Here is a 27,323-nt window from a genome sequence, read left to right as displayed (position 1 = left end):
CTTCTTAAAAAAAAAACTTGAAAATTAATGTGCGTGTGGATGTCAACCATATAATCAAGTTAGTGTGGCCTAAAAGACGCTTTCCTGTGTTTTGAACCATAACACTCTACCAAGTGCCCCGGCACGTGCAAGCGTGAGTAGGTTATCAGTGATGGAAACCTATAAAAACACGCTCCCTGTCAAGGGGATTTATGTAACGCCCAGGGGGTAGCCGTTATGCGTCCATTTGTTGAACACTCATGTTACTTTCCTTGATTTTTCAGCCGGAACTAAAGGTCAGGTATATTTCCCGCTTCCAGGAAAAAGGCATGCAAGGTGCACAACTTAGCATAGATGGTTATATCAAAAGTCTGATAGGAATTAAAGCAACACATGACGCACACGTAATGGAAAAGTTGTTTTCCCCCTGAACACTAATTTTGTTTTCTTGAACTTTCAGTCGGAACTTAAGGTCAGGTATAATGTTTGCTTCCCGTAAAAAGAAGCAAACGCGTTATTTTGCATCAATTTTGCGCTGTGTATTCATATTAGTGCACTAATGTCGAAACTAAACGTCATATATAATGTCCACTTTCCTAAAATGTTATTCAAGAATGCTTAGTACTTAAAGGCTGGTAAGTATTATTATATTCACAAAATCCTATTGGATATCACACGTTTCAAACAAAACTATTACTAATCACCGGCCAGGGTATGTTCGCTATGGCTATGATAGAATTATGTACTGATAATGAATTCATATCAATCAAACGTTGAAAAGCGTGTGTGTTGAAAATCACAATTTGTAACAGTAGATTTGTCTACTACATTTATACACATTCTAAGGGACTAGGCTTTACTTGCTACTACTACAGTGCTTGTTCTAGCTGTCTTTGTATGCATCTATCTTTATGTAACGCATCTAAATGAGATATTCAAGATCTATATTAGTACCCACGTGCGTCACTACCTAGAAATCTGCCATTTATTTCCTAAAAAAAAAAATCCATTGGGCGAATAGCTTTTGAACCTAAGGTAGTTAAGCCCCGGAAACATGTTGACAATTGTCTTCAAGTGCCCGAACGAACGTACAACCAACCTTTTTTAATTGTCACCCCTGACAATCGGCTGCATTGTACTGGTGCGATTGGCAAACTAGGAGTCTTTAGAAATTTTGTCCCCTGACGTTTAACGTATAGAGTAGAGGTAGTGCCATTCATAAATGTTTAGCGTGTAGTTTTACATGAAAGAATTGGAGCAGAGTTCTGAAGTTAAAATCTTGGACCATTTTTTACACCTTTGACCTTACTTCCTGTTTATGTTACGTGCCTAGCATTCAAATTCCACTTGCTGAACTGTGAACACACACCAGGACAAACAAACACAAAAACAAACACACCAACTGATAACAATACCTCCTTTTTTTACGGAGGTAACAAACAGGTGGGTTTTACGCCTCACTTTTACTACCTCTTCTGAAATTCTCCTCAGAGAGTTTCTAAGCAAGTAGCTATAGGTCGTGTATTTGATTTGTAACAACAGTGTTCTTTCTACCACCCTGTAAATTGATTCTGCCGTGGATACGGCCTCGCATCTTATCTCTACTACCACCTGTCACACGTGTACTTTCTCACCGGTAAAAGGAGATTTGGGTAAGGGGAAACATTGTCGTTAACGGAAACTAACGGAAGACGTAAACGACGCATTTAACAGTTTCTTATCATCCCACGATCCCAAGGAATACGCTTCCATCAAGAAAAGTACCGCAAATGTCAGGAGAGAGATTTTCTTGGCAGCGGAGTGCTGCCTTAACGTGTAGCAAAGGTCTAAAGCCCTTTTATCACTGCATGGACCCTTGACGCGTAAGCGACCTCGCTGCGTTCTAGATTGAATTTGAGTTAGCCTTGACTTTACAATGGGAATAACATGTAAAACAAGTATGACTAAAAAGACAACAAATCACACAAAGCGTAAAAAATTGCGTTTTTTATCGATGGAATTCGTTTAGCGCGGTGTCAAATCGCTCGGTCACAGCGAGGTCGCCAACCTTTTTGCGGGTCCAGTGAGAGGGGGGGGGGGCTTTACAGCTACTAACATGACTCCACCAGGTTATACAATTCCACCACCATAAAAAGATACATCCAAACAGATCTCCAAACCAACGTCCCTTTTTTAATTGGGGAATAACATAATCAAAGACGGAAGACTAGACAAGAAAAGACATACAAGTAATTCCAGTATAATACATTCCTAGGATCCTGTATATATAAACTGTGCATACCTGCACAACAGATATCTTAAACCAACTGTTCTTCCAAGTGGCGGATTTATGTAACCCGGCGGATTAATGTTATTGACCGTTAAATATTTCTATAACTGGATATGCATGATACAGTTCAGTGCGTATGGTCAACATAGAATTACCAAACGTGACAAAATATGACTTTTGTGGTCAGATAAGGCGTCCATTTCCGTGTGTGTGTCATAGTATCTATGAAAACGAATGGCCCGAAGAAATTATGAATGATGGTCCACGTCAAAAAACTCCAGCAAAATCGTGCTTTAAAACACGTGCTTTTAATGATGGACAAGAATGCTACACACGTTTTCCACATTGCTCAAGCAGAAATACTATTCTTATTCATGGTAAGAAGACGTTTTAAGCTGTTATCATCAAATGATGATGATTCAGATCCACAAATTGCGGTGCGGTCATGTACAACAGTGCTTTATCGTGAGTCAATGTTCCTCCGGGGATAGTTCCCCCAACACTTATATTTACACGTCGATTCTTACGCACTTCACAATGGTTATTGCCAGCGAGATGTATTTTCAAAAAGTTGATGTCCATAGTTTGACTTCAAGTCTATCTGAGTGTGTACTACATTCACCGATGGGTACACATCAAATAATAAGCTTGTCTAAACATTATTCATTTAATAACCTACGTTTAATAACATACATCGTGACATAAACGAGTAGTCACCTTACAGGTAAAAGATATTTATGACGATCGCCATAAAAATTCAATAAAACTGATCATTTCCTTGATGATCTGTATCTAACCCCTTCCCACAATATGATCGTTGGATCTGCCATTGTAAATGAAAGACATATTCAAATATTTACAGCATTCAAAGTTCACGACTGTCGAATGGTTTCACCAGTATTTTCAGTGTTAGTGCTTATCCCCTTTACTTACATGTACACCTCCAAAAGCTAATAATGTACAGCCCCTGTATCAGATGCTTCAACCATGAAAACATTCGATTCATTATGTTGAAACAGACAGTAGATTGGCATTGTCGTTTGATGATCGTCGGTGTGTTTCTAGATGCTGCGTTTTCCAGTTTCATCCAGCTCAATTCCCCCACGAGGAGGGGCAACTGGTTTACCTGTAGACGATGAAAAAAAAGAAGCAATGAAGACTTTAACTTTATTAAGATTGTATGTGTATATTCGTACACAAAGTGAAACGCTAACCAACAACGAGTTTTCGATAAGTCCTCAGATCTTTCTCAAGTTAGAATGACATGGAATCTTTGTGTCACGTGACCTGAACGGAAGTGTGACGTCAACACTGGGTCAGAGGCTATTAACGTCATAGTTGGTAACGGCCCCCGTCTCGGTGCAGGGATGGTTTATTGCCTTTGATTCAGATGTACCTATAGATGATACCTAAAGCCCCCCTCTCACTGGACCCGCGGCACGCTAGCGGCGTCGCTGCGGCCGATCAAATTGACAAAGCACTCAACCAATTCCACCGACAAAACACGATTCTTTTTAAGCTTTGTGTGTTTTGTTGTCTTTTTGGTCATACTTGTACGTTTTGAGAGATATTCCCGTTATAAAGTCAAGGGTAACACAATTCCAGTTTAGGTCGCAGCGACGCCGCCAGAGTGTCGCGTGTCCAGTCGCAGGGGGGCGGGGGTGCGCGGCTTAAGGTAGTAGCTCCCATAACGTTAGCGATATATACTTGCGATCGTATTACGCACATTGCACGAGCGCCATTGTGTAACGGTATAATTGGGCAATTAGCAAAGCCATTCATTTGCCTGATTTTCAATCTTCTTCATTTCTCTTGTCATTTTACTTTTTCCCCCGAGCTTCGAGCAATCCCTTAGCTCATGTTTTGTGATACAAAATTTCTGTGTATATGTAAATCGATGACGTTTGCGCGGCAATTACCTTCATTCGCCTTGAGGAAAGAGACGTAGTTGGAGGGGAACAGGCCTATCCTGCCCCTCAGGTAACCTAGGCACCAGCCGCCATCTTCCCCCTCCAGCACCTCGATGACGTCATCAATCTGGAGGCACAACTCGTTCTCCTCGATTGGCAGGTACGGGTAGAGTACCTTCGCGTACCTTCTCTCTGCCATATCAATATACGAGAAGAACGGCAAAATAATAAAGTAAATATCATATCAAAACAACTATTGTATCTTTGGCATATATGGTATGGTATGTATTAGGTGAGCGCAATGTGAATCAACAAATTATAGGAATATGATATTGGTCTTATTTTATATTCCTTGGGAATTTCAACTTACCTTGTCCCTTCTTGGACTTTCTCATGGTTCCAATGCCCGTGTTCATGGGTGCAGATAGTCGGGGTTTGGCTATTAGTAAATAAAGAGATAATCGATTATTCAAGTGTATCACACAGATTTCTAACGTCATTCTGTATTACCCTAACATACATATTCCTACGCCCGCGGCCTATACAGTATACCCTGGGGAGGCTCTGCTAAACCGGGCTGAGGTTTTAACTTTTGTTTGTAGGCGTGGCCTTAAACCAGTTGTCAGCCAATCAGAGAATCAGCTTTACCTTAAGAAAACATTAAGGCGATTCTCTGATTGGTTGACAGCCGGTCACACAGAAATCGCGCCTAAAAGTGAAAACCTCAGCCCGATTTAGCAGAGCTTCCACAATGTATATTGTATAGGCCTAGGGGTGGCTCCAAGCAGAGGTTTGGCTCTGACCGTTTTTGACGGCCCACGGCGACATAAAGAAAACGGGACAATATAGATAGCCCTACAAAAACCTCTGCGAAGGAGAATGTATGCTACGTTGGAGATTATCAATCATAGTAAAGATACAAATGATCAAACGTCTCCAGAATTCTAACAACCACTTGGATCTGACCGTGTATTTCAATCACGGAAGATAATGCATGTCCTTGTATTCACACAGCGTGCCTGATTGATTATCCACGAAAAACCTCTGTCAGCCGCCGCCAATCGATTATCGATGAACAGGTACGAGGCTTGAGATATGGCACATCATAAATATGGGCCTAATGTATAACGCAGACTATAACATTCTAAATGTAGGGAAATAAATTTCATCTTAATGTTAGACAATCGATAAGTTCTATGACTAAGATAATGCTTTACACCACTCTCTCACTACACTGGGTCCTAACTGCGACCACTGAGCGACTAAAGATTTGACAGATCATTTAAGGTATTCTATAGATAAAGAACGAATTGTTTCATATTTTCTCTTTTGTTGTGTTTTAAACCATACGTTTACATCTTACATCATATTATGATTATGAAAACAAGGGTTTACACACATCCAATTTTGGTCCCTGCAGGTTCGCTCGGCGATCGATGTCAAGTGCAAAGGGGCCTTACATCACCATTCTGATAGAATATAGGGCGGGAACTAGTGGTGCGGATCGGTCCGGCCGGACCGGTTCCGGACTTGTAAAACGTTTAGGTTCAAGTCAAAAAAAACCCTAAACGTCTGGAAACAAGTCCGGACTTGAAAAAAAAATTCTCTCACTCATACACTCCTTTTTGTTTTAAACCATCTTAAATCTTCCTTAAATTGTGAAATTTGCACTAGAAAAATATTAAAACATTGCTGTTTTTGTGTTTATAACTGAACTTTTGTGTTAATTACTGACTGTATATAATTCCATATATATAGTTTTCAAATTACGTGTAAAATATCTGCCAATATGCAATTTTACATGTAACACGAAAAAATATTCCAAAATTATTGTTCAGGTCCGGACTTTCAAGTCCGGACCTGAAACTAAACCTCTGGACTCGAGTCCGAACCTAAACCTAAACTCGGGTTTAAATCCACACCACTAGCGGGAACCTTGCTGCGCTCGCGCTGTGACCTAAACTCTTACTGATTACACAACGAATTTCACAGATGAAAAGAACGCAAGTTTTGTTTGTGTTTAGTCATACTCTTACTTTGGCATGATATTCAAATTATGAAAAAAAGGGTCCCACAAATCCTAAGTAGGTCGCAGAGAGATCGTCTAGTGGAATTGGGATACTTTGATCATGCGTCTTCAAAAATGTTAGGGCCCTTTCACACTTTTGCATATATCTAAGCCCGTATGAGTTGCGTATTGAGATTTGTTTGTCTTAGGTAAAGTTTGCGGCATATAAATCGTGTTTTTTTCGGTTTGCTAACCAGGCTACACAACAGTGGGTCAGTAGTAGAAAACAACTTTTCCCCCTCAAACTTTACTTAAGCAAAATATATTAATACGCAACTCCTACAGACTTGGATATACGCACAAGCGTGAACGAGCCCTAAAATTTTAAAAACACGCGTTCTAAGTATCCCCATCCACTAGAGGGCGATCTCGCTGCGTCCTAAATTGGATTTGTTGGACTCTCATTATTTCAATATCATGCAAAATGTATGACTGAAAGCATAACAAAACACACAACACGTTCAAGAGTGAACAGGGCCTTACCTGGGACCTTGGGCCCCTCTTCCGACTTCTCGTCAGCCTTGTTGGGTTCTCTCTTCCCCAGGTTGTAGTAGAAGGCGAACTTAGTTTTCTCGGCTCTGTGACGGCGCCGCCGGATGTAGCAGACGAGCAGGATGAAACAGAGGCTGACCCACAGGAAGCCGACCGTCACTCCGATCACTATGGCAACCGTGCTCATGTCCAGGCCTTTAGCTGGTGCTGGGGATTTTTACATTTGCATAGTCAGTCCTGATAAACTTACATTAGCTAATTGCAGGCTTCAATGGACTAAAGAATTATGCTATTGTTTTCACTTGAGATTGAGCATCTATGGCTGGGTACCAAAAGACAGTACTAAGTAAAAATGTAATTTTGCTGATGTATGTCTTGTAATATTATTGATCCTTAAAAAAATGTCTACTACAAAGATCACTTTCAATCTCAATCGATGCAATGCTAAACCTTGCACTTAACCAAGATAGTGAAAAATGTTTTCGATCTTATCTTCAAGGATATCGTCCGGATTTCATCTTCACAAAAATTGTCCGAATTTTATCACCAAGGGCATCGTCCGGATTTTATCTTCAAGGAAATAGATGGTCCGAACTTTATCTTCAAGGAAATTGTCCGGATTGTATCTTCAAGGGAAAAGTCCGGATTTTATCTTCAAGGAAGTCGTGCGGATTTTATCTTCAAGGATATTGCCCGGATTTTATCCTTAAAAAAAACACAAAACCGTCAGGATCTTTTTCTTACTTCACGTTTTTGACAGGCAAGGACGACGTGGCACTGCACTCAAGTTTTCATAACTTTTAACAGTGCCACGAAAAGAGAACAATATACCAGTTTTTGGAGTGAGGAAAGCAATGTCAAGTGCCTTTCCCAAGGGCGTCAGGGGATTCGAACCCGGGTTCTAGGCCGGAGACCCTGCCATTACGCCACATGCATGACTCTATTCTATCTTCAAGAAAAGTAGAGACGGAAATACAAGGCTCCCAACACTTACGACCAATGGTGAGGAACACTGGTTTGGCATCTGGCTTGTCGATGCCATTCCAGGCTTTACATGTGTAGGATCCGGTCTCGTTCATCCTGGTGTTGTGTAGTACCATGCTACAGGACCGCAGGTCACCGGACACCGACTGGAGCTTTGACGGCATGACGACTCCGTCCCGCGTCCACGTCATGTTGGGGAGGGGGTTCCCCTCGGCGATGCACTGTAGCGTCACGCTTTCTTTAGCCGGGACCGTGTGTGCTTCAGATATACGTATGATCGCTGCAGGGTCTTTAAAGAACAAAGCAGAAGAAGACAGTATATAAATTTCCAATCAAAGTACAGTGTCTACTGGTATCATAAATCAATGATTAAGTTCAACACAAAAATGAATTGGGACTTACCCAAAGTGTTCACGGAATGGACCCGTCTACTCAAAATGAATTCTACCAACACAGATTAACTTTCATGCTTAGTCTTTATTATTGCTTCCAAAACCACATTTAGTATAGACTAACTCCCCCCCTACACAGACAGAAAGGGTTATTTCTTGATGAAACTTTCGCAACATATCAAGATACCACAAACAACCAAACAAACAAACAAGTAAACGGACAAACATATTGTTGTTTAAAAACATTATATAAGGTACTGTGCATCGATATCATTTGTTACTTGCGTTAATTTTGTTTGGGGAATGGATTTTTAAAAAAAGGCAACCAATGGCATTAGCTTTGTAAACAAAGACGGTTTACCATTGGCTAAGTGCAAATGAAATCATGATCATAGAACGTAGAACAAGAATATGAAAACCGAACGTTTTGCTGCATTAGTACAGAAATCCGCAAATACTTTTCATCGTTTTGCTGACACCTAGCCACAAACCAAATATCCCAGAGATCCATTTAGATCTTCTGGAGTTACGAGGTAAAACAAAATCATTTGGGATGCATTCGTGCAATTTTCTGGATATTTCATAGCGATCGTAATACTGTTAAAAAAACAATAATCGATATGATGTGCACAAAAATCGTTAACTCACATAATACGTTCAAGGACATGGCGCTTTTTATATCCTTATCCTCGGCCGGATGGCTGACTGCGCATGTGTATTTCCCAGCATCCGTCCTGTCCACACTGCGAATGACGAGGTTAGGAGACTTCAAAGTTCCCGCCGTGTACTTGAGGTCATCAGGGGTCAGCCTCTCTATGGGGATGCCATTCTTCTGCCAGGTGAGTGACGTGATGTTGGGAAACCCGTTCCTGACGGAGCATGTCAGGGTCACGCTCTTTCCTTTTGTAACGACATGAGGATTTGATGGGCCGACGCGCACTGACGGAGGCACTGAGGGGGAAAAAAGGAGGTCATATATGTGATTGTATTGTTGATAGGTGTCAGGTCTGGAAGAAGGCGTGGGCTATATTGGCCTTAAAATGGCAGAAATATGGCACATCAGTGTAGTATCATCGCTCAGGCCTTATTGATATTATATATAGGCCCCTATTCCACGAGATGGCGCTCTCGCTGCGACATCGCTGCGACCTAAGCTAGATTTGTTTAACCCTTGATTTCATTTCAAATGGAATATCATGCAAAATGTAAAAGTACGACTGAAAGCACAATAAAACACACAGAGCGTAGAAATATTCGTTCTACGAACTTCGTTGAGCACTCAGGTCAAATTTAGGTAGCAGAGAGAGCACAGCGAGGTGGCCGTCCTAGTGGAATGGGGTTATAACCGAATGGACACCTTGTGAGGCCTGACCAAAATAATATATTATTTGCGGTTACCCGACCGACCCTAGCAAAAACCTACCGACCCTAGCTTTTCCGGGGTGGGGGGCAATATCATGAACTTTCAATTCGACATCTGAGTGATAAAAATCTATAGTTTCTGATTTGTATTTATCTATTTATTTATTTATTTTGATTTACCACATTTTTGATTTACCACATTGTGGATTTTGTACAATGGTATACCTGAACAAATACAATATGACGTTGAAAATACCAGTGCCCTGATGCATTCAAGTTTTGCCATGTTCATTTGTATTTGATTTGTTGGATCACTTTGGCTGGAATCCTTTTGAATTTTTATCTATCTATCTATTTATTTATTTATTTATTTATTTATTCATTCATTTCTTAAATCTTTTTTTTATCATTATATTATTTGAAAAGAGAGAATTCTACCTACCGACTCTAATTTTTTTTCAGTGCCGTAATTTGAAACGTCGGCCTGAAAATCATAAGTAGAAAAAATGCAACACTTGTATTCTAAGAGGACTATTCCCGATGACTATACTTTCAGTTGAATATAGTGTGGTTTTGAACTATCTAATAAGGCATATACGACTGTAATCCTTATAGAAGTCTTATGTAACATTCATTTCTTTGGTTCGTATTGTGAGACACTCATTTTACACAAGGCTACTCCTTAGACAAAAGTCGATAAGTCTTTATTGAATTGGGCACTTCGAATAAATATTTCAATTCCATCAGATAAGGTATGAATGGACGTCATAACATATTCTTTGACCCTTTTAGGGTTAAAAACATTTTGGGGGTTGATACAACCCATATGTTCTTAAAAATGAGCTACTAGTTTACGTTTATAGGTATGGAAAGTACTTTTATGCAAAGCCCAAACAATATTACTTATATTTTGTATATTACAAATTTTGTAGTGCTCACGTCCACTGATGCATATGGTCCTAATAGGGGCATTGCGCAGATGATCCATCTTTTGAAACAGGATGAAATATTCACAAAAATAGATTTTCAATGTAAAATCTATAATCACCATATGAAATCACGTCAGCTGTACACAGAACTCATATTACAGCGGAAAGCCGTTTACAAATACATATGTATTGACTATTTTTATTGACCTTCTGCAAATGATATTATTTCCTGCTTAAATATTCTTCCTATCCACACACACTGTTGCTATCACCGAGTTATATTTCATCAATTCCTTCGTAATGTCATTACAACACTTCTAAATTCTCAACACGACAGTTTGGGTCACGGTAAAAAGGAAATTATTGGAAACATCAGCCATTCGACACAGGGCTGATTAGTTTTATTCGTATTGACCACTGGGTGAGGTACAGAGGTCAGCGGTGTGGGTGAAGACCTTTTTGGATTTGAGTCGACTTCATCAATAACGAGGCACAGCGCATGCGAGATGTCGATTAGGTCGCGGTAGATCAGACGATAAACGTTAAATAATGCAGACGACATTTGTAACTCCACCTCTACTCTTGCCATTAATGCCATCTCGGGTGCTATTACTTGTGAGGAATGAAAGTGTATTTATTGAGCTTCCACGCGGGTTTATCTCTTGATTTAATCTGTATGGAGCGAGCTCGGATTGCAGGACCTAATTTATCCGCTCAATCGATGAAAGCTATCTACTCTGGACAGCACGGCCGGGTTTGAATCGGGATTGCACGGCAACTGTCTGACCCGCCAACCCAATCATCGCAATCCTTACCGACCGGATAGAACGTAGAGTTTGCAGCCTCGCCCGTGAAATTACTTTGCACTTCAATATACATCGTCCCGGAATTCGAGCTGCGGGTATGAACTTATTTCACGCGGCTTGATTTGTTTTGTGAACAAGCTCCTTCATGATATATGGGAATCGTTTACACGCTAGGCTAAATTTTCTTTTGACCAAGTACAAATTATGGCTGACGGCAAGCTAGGGATGAGCGCAAAGGTTGTAAGGGGAAAGGTGAACAAAAATCATCTTGTGGGGGTAAGTTAGTAGTGACGAAAATCAAATCAGCACTTTGGTGATGTTATTTTTACAGGTGACAGGTCCCTTCATCGCAATCAAACTTACAACATCGGGACCAATTCGGAATGTTACATTTTATACTCCAATAGTCCAACCATAAACTTGCCGCTCGTCAAGTTTACACAGCGACTAAAAGTTTTCTCAAGTTTGGTGAAAACTTTTTTTTCCGTGCCTGTCTTTCAAAACTACATGTGGTTCAGGGCATGGATGACCAAAATCGTTCTTAAAATAATAATTTTTCGAAAGTATCATGTCACTGGTATTACCATCTTCATTGCAGTTATGACTTTGTAATAACGCATACCACCACGCTTACACATCTTAAAGATGAGTGATTGTCTATCATCTTACAGCCGAATGACGTTAACCAAAGGGAAGGAGCTATTTTACCTTTGTCATAACATTTTGTCATTGTTAGTCCACATTGACCACTTATGAGCACAATTTCAACGGGACGGTATTTTTTATTAAGCGACCTGATGAAATTATTCTACATGAAGCTATTTTAACACTCACCCATCACCACCAGCTCGACCTGTGCCTTTGTTGTTAGTTTGTCAGTTTGATATGATTATGATGACGCCGCGTTCGCTCACTCGGTGGTTTATTCGGTAGATATAGGAACAGACCATACTTCATGACACCGGGTGGGTCATTAACCCTTTTATACACATTGACAGAAGACATGGAACTCTTTCAACACTCACCCATCACCACCAGCTCGACTTGTGCCTCTGTCGTTTGCAAGTCATCAGTTGTTAACTTCAGCACGTATGTGCCAGCGTCCTCCCTTCTGGTGTGATCTATCCGCAGCGATGCCTGCTCTTCGAGATGAACCCTTCTTCCATAGTTCCTCCCGGTGTTGAACACCCCCGTGTTGGGATTAAAGAGGAAGACAGGTCTCCGTTCCTTTGTGTTGGTTCTGTCGATGACGCTCCACTCGATCAGGTTGATGCGTCTGTTGGTTGAGTAGGCGGCGGGGAGGACGACTCCTTTCCCGTCCACTGCGTTGACACTTCGCGGTAAGGTGAGCTCTATCCCGGTCTGGCCACGAACAACTGTGTACAGACAAAGTCATGAGAAATAATGTAAACAAGATATCAAAACCGGAAATTCAGCTGCAGTACCAGGAAACGCCACCAGGAGGCCTCAAATGTCTTTGATAAGAGAAGACCCTGCCATACACCGAATTTCATAACTATGCTGTTCAATCACGTACAAACTCTACCAAATATATAATTTTCGTGGTAAAGATAATACGTATTATCCTTTTAAACATCAGACGACAGTTCTTCAACTTCACACAGTGTACACAACATTAAATTTATATTTGATAGAGTAGCGCAGTGTCAAACCGTCTGAAATATGAGCATAGTTCCAATAACACGCTTTTATCACAGAGTTAACGAAATCTTGATCTTGAAGAATGAGGGAACGTTGTTTCTTTCTTATCAACAATTCTACCGCGATTGAGCGGAATAAGAATCAAAGTAACACTTCTAACACGAGCCAAATCAAAGGAACTCATAAAGCTGCAAAGATTTGTATCCAGGAAATTAGCACCCCCTATCTTCTTCTATTTTGATATAAAATCCCTACCTACATCATATATAAGACATTAACACCTATCACACAGCGAATACAAGCACTAAAACTTTATCAGGATACACGTGCCGCTTCAAGCAGAAAATTTCAATTAAATCGTACCGTTTTATATGAGCAAATATATGTTTATGAACAGATTGTGCATCCATGTAAAGAACATTGAGCTGTCCCTTGGGGTTTGTATTAACGTATGGCTGGGATTCTATTGTGTAAGTGTAGCAGGTTGACAAGGGATGGCCAGACATGTAAGGCTGCTGGTCGAACACAAAGGAGTATTTGATCAAACCATAAATTGTTTCGTCAGGCTTAATGTGCCACATGGGTCAGTCAGAGGTCGCGTAGAGGCCGCTCATCGGATGGAGCCATTTGCAATTACCTCCATATCTCCAGACAACCGGGCTGGAGGAATTCAGAGATACGCATCTCATGTACACTCCTGATTGAGTAAAACACATTTTCCCCAATCGATCCCTTTTCCCACCCACACGGTTTCTCAGCACACTTCGTACCTAACCCTTTGGACATTTGCGGCAATCACTGAGGTTTGTTTAATTGGGACAGAGTACGGACCCTTGTGGACCAGTTCAAACATGAGCATTAGGATGTGGGCTGGATGAATCCTCAGATACACATCTCATGTACCCTTCTGATTAATAAGTAAAACAAATTTTCATAATCGGTTCCGCCCAACCCACACCGCTTCTTATGACACTTCCGAACCTTTCGGACGTTTGCGGCAATCACTGGGGTTTGTTTAATTGGGACAGAGTACGCACCCTTGTGAACGAATTCACACATTAGTATTATGATGCGGGCTGGATGAATCCAGAGATATACATCTCATGTATCCTTCTGATTGAGTAAAACACATTTCCCCCAATCGATTCCTATACCCACCCACACTATTCTACGAACACTTTCTAACCTTTCGGACATCTGCGGCAATCACCGAGGTTTGCTTAATAGGGACAGAGTACGTACCCTTATGGACCAGTTCACAAATGAGAATTAGGATGCGGGCCGGATGAATCAGAGATATACATCTCATGCACACTCCTGATTGGGTAAAACACATTTTTCAAATTGATTCCTCCCCCCCCCCTCCTCCCCCACACATTTCTCCGCACATTTTCTAACGTTTCGGACATTTGCGGCAATCACTGAGGTTTGTTTAATTGGGACAGAGTACGCACCCTTGTGAACCAGTTTCCGCATGAGTTCTACGATGTGGGCTGGATGAATCCAGAGATACACATCTCACGCACCCTTTTGATTGAGTAAAACACATTTTCCCCGATCAATTTGTACGAACCCACCCACACTGTTTCTCTTAGCACTTTCCAACCTTTCGGTCATTTGCAGCAATCACTGAGGTTTGTTTAATTGGGACAGAGTACGTATCCTTGTGGACCAGTTTCTGCATGAGTTCTACGATGTGGGCTGTATGAATCCAGAGATATACATCTCAAACACACTTTTGATTGAGTAAAACACATTTCACCCAAGTGATTCCTTCGTACCCACCCACACTGTTTCTCATAGCACTTTCTAACCTTTCGGACATTTGTGGCAATCACTGAGGTTTGCTTAATTGGGACAGAGTACGTATCCTCGAGGAACATTTTCCGCATGAGTGCTGCGATGTGGGTAGTAGAAGTAATGTAACTGACAGTGAAGAATGGATAAGCTGCTGATGCATTAGATCCATGCATTACCGCTATGTAGCGTAATGTCGAAGAAGGTCAGCAAGAAATGGGAAATGCGTGTCTCCTGATATTTCCCCGGATCGAAGGTTCCGAGTTCCTGAGTCATAATGTCTCCGATGACGAACTGTTCCCTGGAAATATGTCAGTGCTATATTTGCCTACTTTGACTCTCCATTTTCCTAATGGAAAAAAAGGATACGTATGGTAGAACTATATGTTCTGAATGAGTTCAATATCCACTTCTAAAACAAAGAATTTGGATATCTTGTACCTCAAATTCGGTATAAGATGAAGTGCGCTCCATCGTAAGATGCATGTTAATGATGGTAATGATAATGATCATCATAAACATGATAGAAATATCCTATCAGACTAATATTAAGAAAATTAACTTTTTCACTTTGATAGTGAAGTGAAGTGAAGTGAACTTTATTGCTCAACAATCGTACATGGTACAATGTATGGCATGAAATCAACAATACTACAAGGCTAATCTATCCTACAATTCTAAGTACAAAATATTTTCGAAACCAGTGTATTTGTTACAATAATTATATAATCATGTATGGGTAATTCTGTCTCGCTTTTCGAATGATTTATGGAGAAATTGACCTATGTACATGGATATAGGAGTCGGACATGACAACAGTACATAGAAAATATCGCTCTGTGTACCAGATAGGGTGAAGTTTGTCTTAGTAATGATAGTCTGTAAAAGCATATCTCTCTCTTTGCTATAAGTTGGACAATTCATTACAAAGTGGAATTCATCTTCAACACTTCCATTACATGTGGGACACAATCTCTGAGTGGCTGGTGTGTTGTGGTGTCGACCCTTTTCAACTTCTAAGCAATGTGCACTGATTCTCAGCTTTGTTATGCTATTTGCAAACAGTTTATTATGAATTGATGTGAGATATGTTTCCATGCCAAAGTGTTTTTTGATTTTAGAATATGCGTGTAGTTTACTGGAATGTCTAAGTTGTTCCCTCCAGCCAGAAAGAAATGAGTCTTTCAGACGTTCTTTGAATATAATTCCAAAATAATTGGCATTAACTGCGGGGTTAAGCCAAACATTTTGGAACCCATGTCTACATAATATATCTTGAACGTGAGTAGCCCAGTCATGTTCTTCTTCGACTGAAGTGTCGTATGCTTTTTTAACAATCTTGTCATTAGGTGAATTTTTCAATCTTAGCCAGTATTTAATCAACTGTGTTTGACTGTCAATGAACAACGGGAATACTCCCAATTCACCCCTTACGGCGGCATTTATAGAACTTTTTGGAACACGTAGTATGATTTTGCAAAAATTCAAAAGTACATATTCCAAGTCAGGAATTTCATACGAAATTTTTGGTTGATCTAGCGTGACATTCTGGTTCCTTAACAATGTGTCTGACTGGTAAATCACGTTCAGTTTATCACTATACTTCTTGAATCGAACAACAACAGGGCGAGTAACTGTAGACGTGGGGTCTGATATCTTTCCTAACCGACTAACTCTCAGTAAACCAACATCCGACCCCAATATAGGGCTGAGGATTGTATCTATTGATGTTCTGATCTTTTCATTGGGATATTCCTTAATTCCTTTGAAAATTAGGTCTCTACATTGTATATTTATTCCAGTAAGTTCACTGCAATAAAGCAGAATAGGTTTCACCAAACTGTTAAACAGATCAATAGCTAGGGAGATTGACGGATTTGAGTTTGATGATAATAATGATTTTAATCTAAAAGAGGCACGTAGAGCTTTCAGTCTTAACTGTTTAATGGCACGACTAAAAGATCCTGACGGTGTAATGTCCACTCCTAAGTATGTGTAAAATTTAGCTATCTCTAAAGCTTGACCTTGAGATTTGAAAGGAGAATGCTTATAATCGGCTGTCCGTCCATTTTTTGAGAAAATCATTACTTTTGTCTTGTTCTTATTGATTGATAATTTCCATAGGGAACAAAATTGGTCCAGTGTCCTCAGACACTCTTTTAGGCCTGCTTCAGATTTTGATACAAGGACAAGGTCGTCGGCCCAAAATATGCTATTTATATTAATATCTTTTAGTATCAATGGATCGCAGGATGTTGGATCTAGTAGAGATGGAAAATCATTGATGAATAGGTTGAATAGGAGAGGACTCAAATTACAACCCTGTCGCACCCCGCAAAGAGACTGAAAGTAGGGTGACAGACCATGTGGGGTTTTGACACAATATTCTATGTTATGATACATTGATTTTATTATCCTAAAGAAGTTCCCCCCTATCCCTGAAGACAAAAGTTTATAAAATAATCCATTTCGCCAAATTGAATCAAAAGCCTTCCGAAAATCTATAAAGCAAGTATATAATTTACCCCCGGGTTTGGAAGTCTGCTGGTCGATTAGTGTTTTGAGGACGAAGACGTTATCACTTGTTCTGAAATCTTTCCTAAATCCGGATTGAAAAGGAGATAGTAGATTTGAGCTTTCCAGGAAATACTGTAAACGTTTGTTTAAAATAAATGTAAATAATTTGCCTACACAACTAGAAATGGCTATTCCTCTGTAGTTGGTTGGATTTGATGTTTCGCCACTTTTATAGATGGGAACAAGTGTGCTCTGGCTCCATTGCTGAGGAAAATGTCCAGACTGTAGCAGGAGATTGAACAGTTTTTTGAAGGGTTGTATGAGTTGGGGGGCGCCATATTTCAGCATTTCATTAATTATAGAATCTGTTCCACTGGATTTGTTGCTTTTTAAACTAGATAAGCCATTTTGAATTTCCTCGTCTGTGATTTCAAAATCTAGCGGGTTTTCAGTTTTATGTTCAAGCGACGTAATGATGTTGTCGGTGTGTTCTTCTTCTTTTTTATCAACTACAGTGTTCTTATTTATTGTTTTGAAATGATCTAGCCATTCGTTAGTTGTAATTTGGTCTCCTGGCTCAACCTTCGTTCCATTTTCTAAATTTCGCAGTTTATTAATTTCATTCCAAAAGGATTTTGGTTCTCTTTTAGCTAATTTTGTTAAGGATGACATTTTTTCTTCATTAAATTGTTTCTTTCTCTTTTTTAACAGTTTCTTGTACTCCTTGACCTTAAATACATAATGTTGTCTTTTGTCTTGTCGCCATGGAAATTTTCTAATTTCCGCGGCAAGGACTCTTATTCTTGATTTAAGATCCCGACATGTATGAGCATCACTGAAAACCTATATTCCTTATGCATGCGTTTTGATAAAAAATAAAACCCACTATAGCTGAACCCATATACAATCTAACATTTTCATCATTAACAACAGGCGAGAAGAAGCGAACCTATATGATGTACAATCATACTCGCACCGACATGCGTATGTTTGTTGTGACCTGCACTTAGCCAAGTTGGGCACAAAACTTACAGTTAAAGTCGTCATTTGTTCAAAGAGTAATGGTGACACAACTCAATTCAATGATCTATGCAGGGGCCAGCAAGTCATTTAGTCCCTTGATCACCAAGATCTACCCGGCCTAGGTTTACCGAGAAAAAAATCATTTTCTTGGAATCCATGGGCGCGTCTTACAATCCCAGCATCAGCATATCAACAGGTTCGGGTAAATCTGGAGCTTTTTCGGATCATGAATGACCAGGGCAGCGGTAATTGATGACGAGACAGCTCGGAACAGACGTGCTACGAGTCGGACCATCCATTTGGTTGGAGAGCTTTCACTGCTTCGATTTTTCAGATTACCTGGATGGAGAGACTACGCTTATAGAAAATGGCATCGGTTCTTCAATCTCGACGTGTGAAGGTTAATGGAAGAAAGAAATAATTCCTGTCTGTACTAGAAACGTATCAGTTACATTTCTCGATTCTGTGGTGAGATGTTCTTAATCATTGTTTATAATTAAATCTAAATCCTACAGCCTACCAAATGTACGTCCCGCTTTGAAAATGGCATTGTTTCTTTATCTCGACGTGTGGAGGTCAATATTAATGGACGAGTAAAAACCCATTCCTGTCTGCACATGAACGTATCAGTTACATTCCTCGGTTCTGTGAGATGTTCTTAATGATTGTTTATAATTAAATCTAAATCCTACAGCCTACCGAATGTACGTCCCGCTTAGAAAATGGCATTGTTTCTTCAACATTGACGTGTGGAGATTACTGGAGAAAAAAAAATCATTCCTGTCTGTACCAGAAAGGTATTAATTACATTTTCCAATTATGTGAGATTTTTTAATGATTACTAATAATTAGATCAAAATCCTAAAGCCTGCCAAATGTAAGTTCCGCTTAGAAAAAGTGTTTCTTCAATCTCGACATGTGGAGGTTAATGGAAGAAAAAAAAATCATTCCTGTCTGTACTAGAAACGTATCAGTTACATGTCTAGATTCTGTGAAATGTTCTTAAAGATTGTTTATAATCAAATCAAAATCCTAAAGCCTAACAAATGTAAGTTACGCTTAGAAAGTGTCATTGGGTCTTCAATCTCGACGTCTGGAAGTTGATGAAGGAAAAAGTCATTCATGTGCATGTCTCCACAAGTTACATTGCTCAATTCTTTAAGATGTTTTTAATTATTGTTTAAAATTAAATTTAAATACCACAGCCTACCAATATATATCCCTCTCTGAGTTTGTTACACACGACAAGTGCTCGTGTAAGCTGGGCCTTGATTATATAATTCCATGTGCCTGTATAGAAGAAAGTTGGGACGAACAATTTTGACTCACATTCAAGCAATTCTCACTGAAAAGAAGAACATACTATTTCCTTGTCCCGTTACTTCATCAACATTAAAAGAAATGAATTTTTAAGATTTTGATTTTAATGATTGTCTATGATTAAATCAAAATCCTTCAGGCTGCTAATGTAAGTCCCTCCAACTACACAAATCTTATCTGTAAGCACAGGTCGACCAGTTGTAATTAATACGTAAAGCTTTACTTTCATGAAAAACATATTTGCGTATGCTTAAAAGCAAGATTTAAGATTGAATTTCGTGCAGTACTTTTTGAGTTACCAGGTTCCCAAAACACTCGATTGCCAAAACACTCAAACGCTAAACAGATGGTTCTGAAAATGCAATCACAGCGAGCGTGTCTCATCTACGCAACAAGCGCCATCACTGACTATCACCAGCCGCACCTGGTTCGGGCATTTTCGGGTTCTACTTTCCGGAGGGACTACATCAACTTGTTTCCTGTGGGGAAAAGAGATAAGAAAAACACATTCGGGAATCTAGTACGTCGTTAAGAAATCCTCCTACATGTCGTTAAGTAGGACACCTCATCGAGATCAAAGCATAGAGGTCTAACTTAATAAATTTAACAGAATTAAGTACTACATCGTGGTGTTAATCCAGTTCAGAACCTCCTGGCACATCTCTAGGACATGGTGCATATCATCACATTGATGTATTTGACATCCCCGTCAAATTTTTATGCTTTGAAAGTAAGCAAAGTTATTTCTGTCTGCTAGTAGATTTCGTCGTAAACTGTAACATGGAGCAGATGAATATCGTAACCTTTGCTGTAGGACGTGAGGACGTAAAATTTATGGGGAGTATATTAGATACTTTCACTCTTCCTCGTAACGTTGAAGCTATAACAATTTGCACAAGCAGTACCTTACCTCACACGTGCCTATAAGGACGAATGCATTGGTTCTCTAGTACGACAAGTGTAGGGTTGGTCTTAATTATACAATATGTGGTTGCGTAGAAGAAGTTGGGGACGAAAAATTTGACTCACATGCAATAATTTACCACTAAAAGGAGGAAAATCATATTTCCTTGACCTATCACTCACTCACAGTCAAAATTCCAATAGATAAATCCAACAGTTCAGTTTGGACTTGACTAGAAGCTGCCGTCAAAGTTGTTGCATCTTGCATAAGAATCATATCAGTTTACATTATGTGTATGATAAGCGTGTGTCCTTAGAAATAGAACCATCTGATCAGGTCGATGTTTAATATTTCCGAAAGATTTGACTGCTACAAACTATCAGCCCCGAAGGCACCCTCACGCCGTTGACAGCCTACATGTGGTAGATAACACGAGATGATTGATTTTTGGAACGGTTCGAACTTCCCCCAGTAGAAGGTCACCTTAGCATGTTGACCGGCGCCGACTTTTTACCGTTTGTGGTCGGTCAGACGTGATATGAAACAAAATTAAAGAGGTTGGTCAATATTTAGGAACCACATAAAATCTCTGGCACCAGAGTTTATAGTTTTTTTGTAGGTCTATATATTGACTGGAGAAGAACAAAGTGTACAGATAATCCTACTAGTTATTGATATACAGTGAAGCAGTTGAAAGAGAGTTACAACATAATTTTCTGGACATTCTCTGTCCAAAACGTGATAGCTATGTCCACCTGTAGTCTTGTCCTCTGAGTTAAATGGTGGCATGACCGTTTTCAATCTCACTCCATGGGTCAAAGCTTCCGTACACTCTTGAATTGTGACCACATGGTCATTTTAAAACCCCTACATTTAGCATCATGCTCACGAAACTTCTGTATCGCCGCCCTACCGAGTTACGACTATCTTTTGTGTCACTGCAGTAAAAGACAGCGTACGGGTAGTAAGTCAAGACGTAAAGGCAAAACCTGTTACTACCAACGTAGTTACCATTTTAAAGTGTATTCATATAGACTCCAATGATTAACGGTTTAATGCACGTTGGAGACTGTTGAAGATGGGGTATCTGCCTGTCAAACGTGATGCACATATCAATGAACGACGAGCGTTTCCAGTAATTGTATTTTTTAGTTAGTTGTTCATCCAATTTTCACAGTTACCCCTTTAATGTCGACGTAGGCTTGAAGATAGCTCTGTTTGGGTAGATAACGGCGCAATCGCGCAGATAACATCAACCGCGGAACCAGAAGCCAGAGACTGTAGTCAAACTGCTAATGGGACTTTTTTTTGATTGAGTGATGTTTAAAGCTTGAGCCACACCTGGGGAAACCATTACATGAATTTTGAGTAAACCGGGCACAAATCCTGGTCTTAGCTTAAAATGAATCACCAGCGTTTATGCCCGGACTCGTCACAAAGCTAGACATATCTTAATCCATCGTGTGTATGAGCACAAGTGCCCACCTCCCTAGCCTCATCTAGGAGACTCAACGGTAAATAACGCAGGATGTCTTTGTTGGTTTAATGTGGTCAGGATAATGCTCCGAGATATTACAGATTCCAGTGCACCGGTTTATTACGTTTTATTGGTTCTAATTCATTATAGGTTTATGTGTATGATTAATGTTGTAACTATCTTTATATATGAAATATACACTACGTCTGAAACATCTATTATTTCTTGAATTATTCACTGGAACTAACTGTGGGAGCAGACAGAGTTTCTCTGCGGTATTTTATGACAGGGTGTTAGATCATGTAATCCTAACGCATCTACAGTCTGAGGCATTAACCTTTCCCCGCTGCCAGAACACATCTCAGTTCTTTGTCAAAATGTCGCATCCTGTTGTACAGACACACGACAACGTGCTCCAGGGGTTATGGAAACATTAGTGCGGGGATTACGCAGAGGAATCGCAGCCTCACGGCTTAGGAAATTATACACGATGCGCAATTTTCCTTCTCGATATCGCTAAACCCAGCTTCGCCAAAAATATTCCACCAACGTCGAGACGTCGACTTAATTGTACAGTCAATCGCACCTGTGGGGGAACAACACCGAGCGATAGTTTTAATTTCTCTGCGTTTTACGCAAATGGAGTAAAATGTCACAAAGCGGTGGGACGAGAGCGTTCATCTGCTGCGAGAACGCGTCACTTTAAGCTGAGTTGTCGTATTAATTTGTCATGGCAACGTGGAGCCTAAAATGAAACTGGCATTCAATTTTGCTGCAATGACAAATGCACCCCTGGTATTCATCCCCTGATATTCAAAACCTATTTTGTCTAATATAAGGCAGTCCCAATGACAGAGCATTAGTTACCTTCCCATATCGACTGTATAATAGATATACCAAACATAATTTGATAAGTATGAAATACATAAGCTTCGAATCATACTCCTATTTTCCTTCATTATATTTTCTCATCTAGGCTGCCAGTTAGAATTGGTTATGAATTAATAAAGATGAACTGTATTTTGTTGCCGCACCCAAATGCGTTCCCCGGATATCTAATGCGGTATTAATACGGGTAGGCCGACAAAGCATGGCAAATCAATGCCCTCTCCTCATGTATCATGTCCGTGACAGAAGCAATTATACGGACACAAATCACGCAATCAATCAAACCACCTTCTCTTCGATCTCTTGACTTTCATTCCCTTTTTTTCTCTCTATTTTGTCACACGCTAATGCAACTTGAGTATTGATCAATTCGCCAGGTATCTACTCCATTTGTTTCACAGTACAGAATCACGCTTGTAACTTAGTTTGCTCCCTTTTCGTTAACTCATAACCGCTACAAAGTATTCCAAAGCACATCCTCTCTGGTGGAATCTAATCCTAGGGATATTGCATTCTGAACGATATAAGACCAGCTAATGCAGAGGAAGTGATCTGTTTTAATTGTATACGTGGCGCCTATCTCTGTCAAAACTTCGTCTCACATGTCCAATTTTCTATGGATACAACATCTTAGTAGGAGGAATATTCTAGCTAGTCAATGTAACGGAATAAACACGCTGGTACTAGAATTCCATTAATAAACCATTCAACTAACGTTATGTCAAACACACAATGGAACGGTATGCATGTCGCACATATTTCCAATTTAGACAAAGTAATCATTCTGACAGCGCCATCGGAATGATATTTCACGATACGACATGCAATCAAATTGATAATGAACTTGCAATAGCGTCAGTGCCTGCATCCTGACAACTTGCACTCTCGTCGCTTAAATCATAATAAAGAACTCCATCAAAACAATTTGGCGCCGCATAGGACCTTTCCATAAGTTCTGACAGTTGGGTCTGCACATAAATTATGTATGAATTGTTTTTCAGCATTTAAGAGATAACCCCTTATCAATGGAGTCACCAGTACGCCTGACCTGCATGCTTATTGTTACAGCTTAAACAAAAGCTGCTGCTGCGTTGAATATGATTCTTTGCCCTTCTCTTTCGGTGGCTATTTGTTCACATGCCAATTAACGCTACGGCTAATTAGACATTAACAAGACACACGTTTCATACTTCATAGGCTTCGAAATACACCCAACATTGTTGAGATTTCTTCTTCATAGAATCGTTCGAAACGTGAACCGTGGTCTGATCATGATTTTAGGCCATGGCAAAGTGTATAATATCATGAGAAGGTAGTAGACTATTGGAGGAAGAAAACCCCAGTTTCCCTGGGAGCTAGTAACCTTTGTGACCGGAGAACAAGCTGTCTAAAGCAGCACGCAATAAATATTGTAACGTATTGTCCATCAGCTCCGTGAACAGGAAAACTGACATCAATCTTTTAACGCCCCGTGGGTAGCCTCAACCTAGCCATGACACGACCGCGGAGCAATGTCATGCATCATTCTTATGGCACGAATAATTACAGGAATGAAAAAATAAAAAAACCTTCTGAGATCGCCATCACGACAAACGCAACTAGCAAACCACGGAAGGAATTAGCCCCTGAGATATTTCTTTTGGTATCTCGGCGCCTATCTCAACTGCCCGTCATTTTCGGGCGCCTTTTCAAGCAAAGGCCATTCATAGTTTGCGGTACAAAGGCTCGTCAGCGCACTTGTTTCGCCGCGGGTGGCTAGTTATCGCAGATAAATGGGGGTGACCGACAACGAAGTACATGCATCCGCCCTGTTTGCCTTATCGCTTTGCCATGAGACAAACGCATTCGTTTTCTCTTACACAACATCAGAGGGATACATCTAAATCATAATTCAACATTCACAGTTTGACAAATTTCTTCAGATGTCAAATAAAACGGTAAGGTATCGTTCTGTACTGTATTCAATATGGACAGTCTATTGAGACTGATGGTAACACGCCTACTGACAGCCAGGAACGTAATCTGGTCCGGGAATCACCCGCATGGTTTCATTTCTTCTCTCACCAATCTATATCATTATTGTACAACTGTATCAAGCGGTTAAAGTATCTAGTACGTTAATAGAAACCAGATGGTTGCTCATCGATTGCTGTAAGTAATGAGCAGTGAAAATGGGTGTTACGCCTTTGTGTAAAATAGATCTAGGGAAGTGCATAGAATACATTTGTTGACTTTTCTGATTTCTATAGCCTAGTCTGCGGTTTGGTTGATACATAGAGAAGAAATGTCAGGTATAAAACTCACCGTTTGTGCAGAGAAAACCCGCCAAGATCAGCAACACCCCGGCTTTCCGAGCCTCCATGCTGCGGGCGTTGGCACTCCTTATCCGTCGTCTTGTGTGTCCTTCCAACTTAAAGCGTTAATGTCTATAATGGTTTTCTCCGCTAGCGAGTCTTACGTACTCACACAATATGGCATTGAATGTCTCGCCTGCCTCCTCCGCTTCTCTCCTAAGCCTAATGGCAAGTCGAAGTTGCCAGCGCGAGCACCTCGCTATACTGCTTTCACTGATAGATGTGCTTCTAATTTGACTCGCTGCCGAAGAAACGCCGTTTCCTTGTCCGACGGGACATCAGTCTTGAGGAAAAGTGTCGGCACACGCGGGTACCGGCGGCTATTTCAGACGCGGCTCTCTCGACCCGAGGCTCCTAGGGGAGTGCTGGCAATATTGTAACGCCGCTCGGCTAATGCCGTACAAATCTGTTGCGTGCACTTTGTACCTCCAGTCACAAATCACATTAGAAATCTAAGGCTCGGCGCCCGGAATTATTCGTGATGGGTACGCCTAGCGGCCATCAAGCCCAACAACTGATTCGACGTATACTAACACCGACGCGATCTCGCCCATTCGGACGCTCGTATATCTATCTATATAGACTGGCATGCCGGGAAAGCGAACTTGTTGTATATCGATCGTGACCTGCGTTATTAAGAGCCTCTCCGTTATTCTGTCGTGACAGGCACGAATCTAAGAGCGAACCCAATCCCAGGCAATCTGTATGTGTTAACTAGCTTAATGCACTGTGGCTTTTAAAACCCCTCTCCGAGTGTATAGGAAAACTTTCAACCTAAACGTAGCGTGAATTCGCAATGACTCTTCTAGATAATGACGTTCACTGCTCCGAATAATAGTAAGCTGCAGATGTCAAACCAAATGGTAGTGGAAGGAATTTCGTGACCAAAAGAAACAAACAAGTTCAACTCCTAATTATGGGAGCTGGTCTGTCTGTGGATGGTAAATGACACTGAGGGTTCGTGTATACGAGCTTCCTACACCCAACACGCGATTGGAACATATCCCGTGTTACCTTGTATTGAAACTGATCCCACGAAACGAGCATCAGTCTCAAACTACCGGGCAGATACATAACGGGACTGTCAACGTTAATCCCTAGATAAATGATCGTCAAACATGGCACTCCCGTCGTTTGATTCCGTCATGGAGTTTAGGATATCATGATGGATGTTCTGTTAACCGAATCCACATGCCAGCGGAAAGCCAAGGGTGGTTTCCTGATATGATATGTGGTATCATGTCTCAATTATTCAATAGTTTCATCATATATTGACTGTAATACAAATAAAAAGCCGACGAGCATAACAACAAACCATACCCTCTTTCTAAAACAAGATACGCAATGCTATAGTTAAAGAGTTGCTTTGCTAGGCGTTGCCCGTTGGATTTAAGTTTACGGTGTATCATCCCATCACAAATACCTGTCAGGAGCAATGCCGAAGATAATCCGATACAACATGTAGACGATCAAGCCCATTGATCCTGGTGAATCGCGCCATCTGGACACCTCCCTGCACAGGATAGCGTGTTAGTGCCAGGACCAATACTTCTCATCGGTTCTCCACTACAAGACAATGAGCAGCAATTCATCCACAATTACTCAACATTAAAGGTGGTCTCTTATATTGTATCCTCTTAAAGGCACATTTTGTAAAATATAATTTGACTGAAATTTTCGATTGTTAATATTACATAGGGAATTGTATTATCTGTTGTAACTCTTTATGGTGGTAGGATCAAAAGATAGATATAGGATGATATGATTGCGTTCAAATATTGATTTTGATACTGTATTCGACCACGCCCTCTATATGACGTCATTTCTGATTGATGATTCTGTTAAACTATACTTACAGTCTTACTCGACGGCAGTGACATATGTCTCATCGCTCATAGTACCTTATTGTAAACAAAATATGCAGCAATCGGATACTATGATAGCAGACCATAACAGACATCTTCATGACCTTTCGGAGTCACCGTCAAAACATTGTTAAAAGAGGCATGGCTCCATAATTTAAATTCTTAGCAGCCAGAAATGTAAACCCCTATTCTGCTAGGGCGGCGATATCGCTGTGATCGCGTAGTGACCGAATATTTGCCAGATCTCTCAACGAATTTCATAGACAAAGCATTTTTCTTTTACTATTTGTGTGCTTTGTCTTTTAAATAATAATTTTACATTTTG

The 27,323-nt window shown here is 40.4% G+C and overlaps 2 protein-coding genes across 3 annotated transcripts; both read right to left on the bottom strand.

Annotated features, from left to right (window-relative positions):
• Positions 1 to 3,298: 3,298 nt before the first annotated feature.
• On the bottom strand, positions 3,299 to 6,924 carry LOC136443737 (CD2-associated protein-like). 2 transcript variants are annotated; one of them, XM_066441092.1, is made up of 4 exons: positions 6,710 to 6,924; positions 4,529 to 4,597; positions 4,168 to 4,350; positions 3,299 to 3,374 (listed from the first exon to the last, which is right to left on the bottom strand). In XM_066441092.1, the coding sequence occupies exons 1-4, from the start codon at positions 6,903 to 6,905 to the stop codon at positions 3,310 to 3,312; spliced, it is 513 nt and encodes a 170-aa protein (XP_066297189.1). In that variant the 5' UTR covers positions 6,906 to 6,924; the 3' UTR covers positions 3,299 to 3,309. The 2 variants fall into 2 exon arrangements, with proteins under 2 accessions (XP_066297189.1, XP_066297188.1); XM_066441091.1 differs by having other exon boundaries at positions 4,168 to 4,360; positions 4,530 to 4,597.
• Positions 6,925 to 7,418: 494 nt separating this feature from the next.
• LOC136442984 (nectin-4-like) lies at positions 7,419 to 25,782 on the bottom strand. Its single transcript, XM_066440028.1, has 5 exons — positions 25,084 to 25,782; positions 12,217 to 12,567; positions 8,743 to 9,045; positions 7,713 to 7,991; positions 7,419 to 7,423 (listed from the first exon to the last, which is right to left on the bottom strand). The coding sequence occupies exons 1-5, from the start codon at positions 25,139 to 25,141 to the stop codon at positions 7,419 to 7,421; spliced, it is 996 nt and encodes a 331-aa protein (XP_066296125.1). The 5' UTR covers positions 25,142 to 25,782.
• Between the last annotated feature and the right edge of the window lie 1,541 nt (positions 25,783 to 27,323).

Source organism: Branchiostoma lanceolatum, chromosome 10 (genome assembly GCF_035083965.1).
Source record: "Branchiostoma lanceolatum isolate klBraLanc5 chromosome 10, klBraLanc5.hap2, whole genome shotgun sequence".
In the NCBI taxonomy this organism is placed as follows: Eukaryota; Metazoa; Chordata; class Leptocardii; order Amphioxiformes; family Branchiostomatidae; genus Branchiostoma; species Branchiostoma lanceolatum.
This window is presented reverse-complemented; position numbering and strand designations above follow the sequence as displayed.